The 11,117-nt window shown below is 34.8% G+C and overlaps 1 protein-coding gene across 1 annotated transcript in view; it reads left to right on the top strand.

The window, feature by feature from the left end:
- Nucleotides 1–1,064: 1,064 nt before the first annotated feature.
- The window catches only part of LOC107724536 (partitioning defective 3 homolog), a 170,564-nt gene continuing 160,511 nt past the window's right edge, over nucleotides 1,065–11,117 (top strand). Inside the window, exon 1 of the mRNA XM_016533515.1 lies at nucleotides 1,065–1,091. Coding sequence (XP_016389001.1) covers nucleotides 1,065–1,091 — 27 coding nt within the window. The remainder of the gene's footprint in view (nucleotides 1,092–11,117) is intronic.

The raw sequence follows: 11,117 nt of genomic DNA, 5'->3' as shown, positions 1-11,117 counted from the left end.
CTGATTTGATTTATTTCATTTCCTAAAGGCGCTTGGCACGAATGACATCTGAAAGTGCTTTTGGAAACTATATTTAGACAGCAAGATAAATCGGGACACTGAGTGAATCAATAGAGGATCATATACAAGAGTTCAGTTAACTAAGCGAGAGTCTGTTGGCGCTCGTGCAAGCAATTCATTTCATGTAAACAGAGTATCGTATTATTAACTTTCACTCGGATCATATCTTGCGTGTCGTGCAGGAATCGATTGGGCCTGGATAGTGAATTTAAGTGTTACTTTTGCACATTCTTGCAAAATTCAGTTAAAACCGGCTTCAAATGGTTTCTGTGTTGTCCAAGTTGGTTATGTTAGGTCATTTTCTGATCAAGATGATGAAAACAAAAGTACAACGATAGATAGATAGATAGATAGATAGATAGATTCATTATTCAAATTAAACAGTATAATTTCTGATAGAGAGAAGTTGTGAAAGCTGTTTACTTTTGTCATTGTATTTAAAAAAACCCTCAAAAGCTACGTTTATTTTATTTTTTGTGTATACCTTATTAAGTATTCCATTTTTCTTAAGATATTTTCTTTCAGTAAAGACTTACATATTTCTATTTAAAATAAATTCTGTATAAATTGTATTTTCAAAGGTCCTCTTTCAAAAGCCAAAAAAAAAGTTTTTACATTTAAATAATTGTGTCCATTTTTATCCATTATTTTTGGTTATGGCTAAAAATGGGTCACAATAGCTGGACTTCCATCCAAAAGCGAAGCAAATCTTTTCAAAGTTTGCAAAAAACAAACAAACAAACAAAAACAAAACAAACACATACGAATTAGGTGCATTTCCATCAAGTTGTTTGAGTGGATGACGCTGGTATTGGTAACCTAGTAACCAGCAGTAAATAAAGCACCATCAGTGGAAACAGCCGGTTAGTCACGTGGGATTAATGTTCGCTACGTCAGAATTTATTCGGCAAATGCGTTTCCATCTCCCATTATGCACGCAAGTCAAAAACCATCTCAAGCAAATAAATTTTTTTTTTGCAAATTAAGGGCCCCCCCCCGATGCGATGCTTCAAAATGTGCACAAAAACAGGGTGAGGAAGCATAGCTAATGGTCTACTAGTCAACCATCAACTAAGTATTTGATTAGAGAGGTCAACTAGTTTCCATTCATTCATTCATTCAATTTGAAGTGTTGACTTTTTAGTGGTTTTTAGTCACCTTTATACAGATTGTTTCAAAGCAGCTTCACAGTGATAAACTGATGATGCAAACTTCAAAAATGAGGCAAATCCAAGTTCTGCTATAAATAATAGTTCTAACCGTGTGCTGTGCTGTTTTTAGACCAATTTAACTGTAAAAACCTCTATGAGAACTATTTAAAGTTGATCTAAACTACACAAATAGTAAGTGTACAGTATGTAACTCCATTCCTTTCTTAAGTTTTAGTATTAGCAGCTTTTCTCTTCTTTTGAGCTTGTTTGAATGTCAGCGTTGTGGTTAGCACTCCGAGCGTGATCCATGTAACGTTATGCACTCTACATCCCTCTCTAATTGTTAAGACTTTTTTTGTTGTTGACCTGACTTTCTCAAATCCTCACATGGCAGCGAAATGTCTAACAAGGCTGAGACCACTGTGCACTTCCCTTCTGGGCCGAATAAGAGTAACACAGATGGCCCAGGGTTTATTTCATTAACTCGGAGAAGGGTAGCAAAGCTTATTGGAATTTTTACATTCTGTCAGCACTGTGTAGGTAGCAGCAACACGGGCGTAAAACGGCGAATGAATTCATTTCTCCCGACTCTCGCAGCTCAAGAGAAACTTCAAAGGCCAGCGCTAAAAATCTGGGCCGAGTGGATTTGAAAGGATGAGTCTCTAATCTGTTTAAACTTTGCTTGCGCCGTGTATTTTCACACCGCCTTCCCCACCTCCTCAGCTAACCTGCTCTATTTTTCTTTTCATCATCACTTTCAGGTGCAAAAAGTACCTGTCTCACCATATCTGTGTCTCGGTGAACAGAGGTCAACAAACAGCGTCAGTTTTTCATTCAGCACACGCTAGTTTTGTCATCGAAATTAGGCTACATTTAGCTTTCAAGCATTATCACGCTGCCTCGTTTCGAGCTAATTTTGGCGCAATATGTTCCCAACTGGGCTCAGGAATGGAGTGAATGTTCCCCATGTGGCAGCGCTTTTGAAATATGTATTAAGGTGAGATACAAGGGGGATTTGAAACGAGAGGGTTGGACTTATTGTCGGAATATTTGATGATGTTAATGAGAAGCAGAACAGGTTTAAGCACTCAGCATGAGGAAGGCCCGGGCTACGGAAATAATGGATAGATAAAACGATGAAATATTCAAAGGCTGAAGTGTGATGAGAAATGTTCAGTAAAGCGTGGTGGAAACGGGCCCAAGCCTCGCCTCAAAGACCTTCAACTGAGACTTCTGCGTGACCTTAACATTTCTGCTTCTGCCGACTTTGTTGCTTACATGACAGCAGGAGTTATTCTACAAAAAGCGCAAGAGAAACCCTTATTCTTGTTTGGAGTGTTACTGAGGAATGGTGGAAGATATTCGTTTGATGGATGTTTGATTTATGGGAGGAGGTTTGGAGATAGGCAGGAGAATCTGAGGCTAAAATGAAATGGGACAGTACCGGGATGGTGTGTAACCTTTCAGAGGAGGAAAGTAAATGAAATATCAGTCCTTTATAGATGCCCTTGCAACTAAATGATGACAAATGCTCAGCATTACAGAGAGTAGAGAGAGAGAGAGAGAGCTTTCCAGTAGACATATTCCTTACTATGTACCTTGGTATAACCATGTTTTTGTTTTGTCATGGTACCATGTTATTGAAGTTTTTAGACTGCATCATGATGGTAATGGTAATACCATGATATGTTTTATAAGGTACCATGCAAATCCCATGCTAATAGTATTTTAATGGTATGACAGATATTTTATATAGTTACGGCTTCCTATTTTGATGTTATTGATGTTTTTATTAACGTCTAGGGATGTAGGAAGTCAACACAAAAGAATACATTAATAAAGGAAAAATGTAAAATGTTGTTAGAATCTTTTAGAATCTATTAGAAGAATGTCTCTAGAATCTTAAAAAAAAAGTGTTACTAATGAAACGAGATGTGTGAAGTAATGAATTAAACAGAAACCAGAAATGAGTACCAGCAAATTTTTAGTATTGTGTCCAACAAAACAATAAACAATTGATATAAATAATATATAATATATAATGTTAATTGTTAAATATAACAATATTGTTTTTCCTGGTTTTATATATATATATATATATATATAATTTATTTATTTTTTTACATTTTTGTAACTTAGTAGATGCAAACTAAAAGATGAGAACAGATGAGATGCTGCTTTATACAGCTCTATACTGCTTCAGAACAGTGACACATCATAGATATGAATGCTTAAGCTGTTGTAAAATAGTGTGACGTGTCAAAACTACAAATTGTTCTCTTTATAATCAACAAAGTCTACAGAGAGCTCATGAGAGTATGCAGAGTAGGCCGTAGTTTGCTGCTTGGTGTTGAACTGTTGCACTGCAGTATAAACACTATGGCATCATTTCTACTGGTTGACACTGGTTGTAGAGTCAGAAGGTGTATGCACCATCATACGACCTGCTCCTGTGGCCCAATGTTATCCTTCTGCTGGCATTTTGCTGTAAAGAAACAGAAATGTCATGCTATTTTGGAAGCAATTTTCTTAAGTAGTAACAGTTGGACGCTTTGGTTGATAAGTTAATTTTGCGAGTTCTCATGCATACTTTCATCCTTTACAAAAGTGCTTTGTGTTGTTTCCTTAATGTCCAGTTTGAATCTTAAAAAAAAAGTGTTACTAATGAAACGAGATGTGTGAAGTAATGAATTAAACAGAAACCAGAAATGAGTACCAGCAAATTTTTAGTATTGTGTCCAACAAAACAATAAACAATTGATATAAATAATATATAATATATAATGTTAATTGTTAAATATAACAATATTGTTTTTCCTGGTTTTATGTATAGTATATAACAATGTATAGTAATATTTTTTTTTATAAACCAGTGAACAAATTAGTTAAATACACATGGAGAGTCTCATTTTCATTCATTCATTCATTCATTCATTTGTTTGTTTGTTTGTTCGGTTGGTTGGTTGGTCAGTGAAATAAGGTGCTTATATATATACTGTATATATATATTTTTTTTATATATTTTTTTCCCATTATTATATAACCATGGTAATGCACAGTATTTTGCATAATAGAAATAAACCTGGTTAAAACCTGTTGCAATTTGCTGTGAACAACTAACATAATGCTTTTGGCTGAACGGTGCACACCACATGTTCTTTGATGACCCTTCATTTGGACTGAACTGCAAATCCCATTGACAATTTCCGATTAGAAGCCCATTAAATTAACCACCCTTGAAATCCTGGCAAGTCCAAAACGCTTGGCGATGCTGTCATACGATGGAGTTTAGGAGGTTGGCGCGAATGAATATGCGATGCGGACAATTGTTTTGCGAGCAGATGTGTTTCGTTGTTTGAAACTGAATGTCATTCATGAGCTGGCCTCGTTCTATACACTCAGTATGCTTTGCATTTTGTTGATTTTTGAGGCTTTCAGACGTTAACAAGTTCAAAACCGTTTCTGCTGTGAAATAGCTGCATTACTGAAGCATACTTAATTATTTAATTAAAAATCCCCTTTTCTTTCTAGCATCTTGGTAATGAAAAAAGAAAAACTTTCATCCATAAGTTCTAGTAAAATATTAACTAACATTAATTGAGTTTCCAGAGCCCAAGAGCTTGAACTCTGCTTTACATTGAAGCCGTTTGATACGCCGTGATGCTGCTTTTCTGCCGTGTTTGTAGTTTGTTTACTTTATTTCGCTTGCTTCAGATTTTTCAAGTCCAGAACATTTCTTTTTTTAGCCTGTGATGTGTTCACAGAGTTTTTTGCGCCGCAAGACTCCTTTTTATAACCCAGAGGAGTTTACTCACAAATGATGAGGTTTCACACAAATGATTCACTCGCATTACTCCCACAGCCTTGAGCTCCGTGTGGATTCACTTACAAAGTAAAAAAAACCCTGACAGCTGATGAAACTTTGACCGCTCGTTTATCCGACCAGTTGGACGTTTCGCCGTGAGCCAGTCTATTGAGTCGCGGCGGCTAATCAAGTTGAGGTGAGTTACTTTGAGCTTTCTCTGGTTGTGTGTGATACCACTGCCAGAGGGCTGGCCGGTCCGCTTTCCCATTGAAATGTAGTTTAGAGGTGAGAATTTGATGAGGAATAAAACTTTATCAATCCTCAGTAGGTCTGCTCGGAGGAAATTGGCAGCACGGGAGAGTCATTTGAAGTCCCGTGTCGTAATTGTAGGCATAGCTGCAGGAATGTCTCGGTTTAATCTCGTTCGCTGTCGCAGCTATTAAGGTCAAAATGACTTGTTTGATAGCAATTGAACGACATCCTTCCTGCTCCAAAAAGGCTTTTGAAGTGCATGGCGGTGTTCTGCTTATGCTAATGTCTAGTTGTCTCCATTACGTGTCAATGTTGAATTCTGATTCACCTTATAGTTGCCGATCAAAATGTCGAACTTGGAAAGATCACACGAGATCTTGACTGTCAAAGTTAATGGAACAGATCTGCGCATCAAGGTTCTTCTGTAATTACCTGGCACTTCCCACCGCGAAAGCCTCGAGATCAAAGGGGAAAGACATGAAAGGCTTTGGGAAGATTCACCTCACTTCTTTTCTTGGGTTTTCCTCTTCCTGTTCAGTCTGATATTGAATGGTTGACCCTGCAGCATGCATAAGAGGACATGTTAGGTGTGACTAAAGCCTGAAGTATGCTTTGTTTGTATGTGTATTTTACCAATCAGTTTGTCCACAAGGTTGCAACACTGAATCTGGCCATTGGTTTACAAATGAAAAACGAATATGGTGCGACAAAAACAATAAACTACTGAAGACGGTAACAGTAATAGACGCCCGTGTTGACGAGCACTTGCGTGAGGTGGTTCAGAGATTATGCAACTCTAGTTTTAATGAATATATAACGACATTTTTATCGCTCATAACTGGACAAAGGTGAAAATTTCAAATGATTTTTGAAACGCTGCTTTGTGAAGCTTCGAAACCTTTGCAAATCATTTGTTTCAAATCAGTGATTCAGAGCACGTATCAAATCACAAGAGTCATGGGATTTCAGTAAGCGAGGCTGTTACATCGTAACTTTTACGTAATTTTTTTATATTTCAATGGTTCACCACTATGGGGCGATCATGGTGAACCAGTGTCTATGTGGTTTTTACCTGATCTCAGATCAGTTTTATATATTTGTAGATATTTTAATGACACATTTGTTTAATAAAAAGGAAGAGTTAATAGTCTCTTATTGGCCTGGTTAACCGATGTCTCCATAAAACAAACAAAACAAGCCCTACAATTGAAAATAAAAATAAAAAATAAAAAAACCTTATACAGGCACTTCATATTTATTGGTATTAGATCATTTGTTAATTGCATTTTATAGATTACACTTTCAATAAAACATTTGAATTCGACTGTAAAAGGTGTTTTATGCATGTTTGGCCTAAGCATAATTTTCAATTAATTTAAAGTTTAGAACAGCTTTGTTTCTAATATCCCAATGTGTTTGTACGCAATCAAATAGAGTATTTAAAATTGCATTCTAAAAAATTCACTTACATTCACTTACACAATGCTTAACATGAAAAATGTCCTAAAACAACAACCAAGTATTTTCTCACATATTTTTCTCATCATAAACACTGTCTACTGCTAAGATAAAAGCACCATAATCCAAATGAAAAGTTTGTTTTATTAATAAGGTGCGTGGCGAATTTGGTCTTTTAATATCATCTTAATGCATTAAGCTACAATAGACATTTTCTTTTTAACGGTTTTCTATGGGGAGAAAACGCCTCCCATAAAAATATTGCCTTTCCATTTGGATTATGGTGCTGTTTTCTTAGAAGCAGATAGTGTTTATGACGTGAGAAGTGAGTAAAAACAATTAAGCCATGACTTTTCAGTCTGAGTTTTTTTTTTGATGGTTGTATTACCCACATTCATATGTGTCTGTTCTAGAGACATGATTTGATATTTTTACTTATTATTTTTCTTTTTGTCTGTTCTAGAGACAAGTTATTACAGCTTTTTGATAAAGCTCTATTTGGTTTCCTTTTGAAATATGTTTCAAATTCATGTTGCCGTTTCGAAGAGTAGAGCCTGTGGTTAAGCTGAGGATTTGATGCAAAACTTGAAGATTATATACTGTACGTTTTGTGTGATTGCCTTAAATTTGTTGAGTTGTGTTTGGATGCTGGAAAGCATCCAAACTGCATTTTTAATTCTGAAATCATTATAGCAATCCATAACTATATTATTTAAATTCTGAATCCACCGGAAACTTTGATTTGTTAATGATGGGTGTCAGGGATTGGCTGCTGTCCTACATTTTTGCCCATCATTTATTTAAATTTCAGCATTTCTGGTTTCTTGTCACAAACGTCTCACCAAAACATGAAACTGATCGTCTCATATTTGTCAGCGGTTTATTTGTAACCATCATCATTAGCATTTCAAAACAGTGCAGACAAACAGTCTCTGTTTCTGGCAGTACACGTCCATTCTTATCTTCTAATGTCCATATACAGAAACAACAACTAAGTAAGGAAACCAAAGTATTGTATTGCATATTTGTGATAGAGCAGAACTGAACTGGGCCAGTAGCACAAAAACAGCCCTTGAACAATCTGTGCACTTAAGATAACAGGCCTGTGGATGCTTCTAAAACCTTGCAATCTCTTTGCCTCAGACTGGAGCTGTTTTTCAGTGAAGGTCACTCAAAACTTTATTTCACTGTCCTGGTTCAGTCTTTTTTCATTTCTGTTTTGTTTATGCTTTTCTCTAAAAGGATAAAGATGACAGTCATGGATGTGAGGCATATACTGGACTTTTTTATGTATATGCCAGGAATTAAATATTAGTGGTGTTTTAGACTGTTAAGTGAGTTTTGAGTTCCAGCAGTTACAACTAAAGTGCAACAGTTTGTAGTCTTCAAATGTTTGATTTAGTATGCTAGCTATTAGTACACACCAGGAAATTATTAAATGGTTAATGAATATATTTGTGTGTATACAAGTTCAGCAAGGTAGAATTGAATTCTGATTCTTCTGATTCTAAATCTGTTTCTTAAGAATCCTCTAAATCTTCTGATTGTTATTTATGTATTTATTTATTTAGATTCTGGTTTTAATGTGTTCTGATTATTCAAATTCTCAATATATTGATTTTAAAAGTAATGTTATTTTTCTAGTTCTAAATCTACTACTAATTTCATTTTTAATTTGCTGATTCAAATTTTGAATCTACTTTTATGATTCAGATTCTTCTGATTCTCAGTCTACTGATTTTGAATTTTATATGTTTCTGATTACAATTCTTCTGATTCTGAATCTACTGATACCCATTTTAAAATGACTGATTTTACTTAAAGTATTTATTTTGACCAAATCTTCTAATCTACGTGTCCTGATTCTTTGGAGTCTCAATTTACTGATTTTAAAAGTAATGATTGCTTCATTTTTTTCTAATTCTGAATCTACTAATTATTTAACTTTTAATCTGCTGATTCCAATTTTAAATGTACTTTTCTGATTCAGATTCTTCTGATTTTGAATTTTTTTGTTTCTGATTACAATTCTTTTGATTCTGAATCTACTGATATTGATTCTGATTTTGAAATTACTGATTCTAATTCTGAATCTACTTGAAGTATTTATTTTGACTGATTCTTCTAATTGATAATAATTTTATGAGTTCAAATCTATGTATACTGATTCTAATTATCCGGATTTTTAAATTTTTCTGATGATTTGTGTTTGTTTGTTTATTCCTTCCTACTTCTGAAACTGCTGATTTAAATTTTAAGTCTTGTGATTCTGGTTTTGAATCTGTTTATTCTGATTCTCAGTCTACTGATTTTTTAATTGTATAATTCTGATACCAGTTCTTCTGATTCTGTATCTCTTAATATTGTTTCTGGTTTTGAAGCTACTCATTCTGATTCTTATTCTGTCGACTCTGACCAGAATAGTTTTCAGATCTTCCTGTGGTCACCTGCTGCTACTATACAAAAATGGACATGGTGGTTTTTTTTTTAATCTCTCAAAAGCAGTGTTTTGTCATTTTCTCCCTGTAAGAACTCTTGAAACACCAGAGAGCTGTAGCTGCAGTTTACTGGCTATTCATGGAGCTTCAGTGCATTTAGGCCTAAAGACAGGCCTCTTAAGTCCCCATAAATACTGTGTGATTTATAAACAAATACCCCGTTTGATTACGAGTGCAGGCTGAAGTGACTGAAGTGAGCTTGTTTGTGCGGCGCCTCTCCAGCTGAAGAGTGTGTGCGGAAAACGACTGAGCCGCACAATTAGCAAACAGACATGCATCTAAACATCAAGAACTGTCATTCAGATACAACTGGATGAGAGACAATGATGCTAAAGAGATTTGTGTCAAGAATATACAGCTATTCAGAATTATTATTAGGATGATTTTTGGATGATCGTTTCTAATATTTTAGTACTTGATGGTTCTTTTTCATGGTTATTTTAAAATCAATGTGTAATTTTCTTTCTTTCCTAAAACCATCTATGCAAAAGAGGCTCTGTAAGGCGGTCTCTCTAGCAAGAAGAGCAGTGGTCATAGCAGTCTGTCAGCGCATCGTCTTAAGGGCATTTATTTGACATGCTTTAATTGGGCCAAAGAAACAAACGAGAAGTCACTTTGAATTAGGATGATCATAAACCATTTTAAAATCAGAGCATGAGCGAAAAAGACAGCAGAGAAAAGTATAACTGGACTCCTCTGGTCACAGTTCTGCCTGCTAGCGAGGAGTAAATAGCTGAATGTGAACCATAGAGCACCATCGTTTATGAATCAACAGACGCAAACTGCTTCACACAATAGCGTCTCTGTGTTGGCTTGCATGTGACTTGCTGGTTCCATTTATTCCGGTGGATGTGTGAACTGTTAATGTCGGCAGAAATCAGGACAAAAGCTGATGAATTAACCTCCCCGCTAACTCCTTTTTGCAGCATTATACAGTGCAGGGGTGTGTGGCTGCGAACAGTTTTCCACAGTGCATGCTCTCACAATTTAATGAAACTATTTTTTTTTTTTCAAATGCATCATAGTTTAAGTCTGAATTTCTCACTTTCTATCAGAAAAGGAGCTGACCCAGAGGAATATTTTATTGCTCACAGGTTGCTCTTTCACAGCTCTAGAGACTTTTCAGTTTTTTTTTTTTGTCTGAGATGTGCATAAATTTCTGAAGAGAAATAAAAATAGACAGAAATAATCCATGACATAAAGCACAGCAGGAGTATAGAGCTATGGAATAAATGTGGATAGAGTTGTGTGTTTCTTGGTAATCAATGTTTGGGTGGCAGACTTTGGTATCTTATAAATCTGAGCAACAGTTCAGATAAAAATAAAGTAAAAAAGAGAGGAATTATTACAGTTTCATTCTACTTTCTAAAAACTGTTAAGAAATCATGAGATTAATCACAATTGTTTCATTATATGTTTTGATTCACATCCAGTTTATACAAAAATGCTATAAAATAAAATAATAAATAATAATAAAATAAAATAAATATATAAATAAAAAATAAATATGTACATAAAAAATGACACCTTAATATAAACTTAATATTCTGTATAATTTTTTTGTTTGTTTGTTTTTTTAATATTTAATTTTTCTACAGAATAAATATCTCTATGTATACATTAAAATTGATGGAGGAAGGTGGTCCCTCACAGGGTATTTACTAGGACTGAACGATTTTGGAAAATAATCTACTTGCGATTTTTTTTTTTTTACCAATATTGCGATTGCGATTTAATATGCAATTATTTTTTAAAGCTGTATTATTCAACAAAGGCAAGCTATAAATCATTGTATAGTATGACCAACACAATATTAGATAGATTAAACATAAATGTTCTTTTCTATAGGCCAGGCCTATACGTTATGATGAAATTAGGTGATGCATGAATTGA

This window comes from Sinocyclocheilus rhinocerous, unplaced genomic scaffold (genome assembly GCF_001515625.1).
Source record: "Sinocyclocheilus rhinocerous isolate Xijiao unplaced genomic scaffold, SAMN03320098_v1.1 scaffold3412, whole genome shotgun sequence".
NCBI classification, from domain to species: Eukaryota; Metazoa; Chordata; class Actinopteri; order Cypriniformes; family Cyprinidae; genus Sinocyclocheilus; species Sinocyclocheilus rhinocerous.
This window is presented reverse-complemented; position numbering and strand designations above follow the sequence as displayed.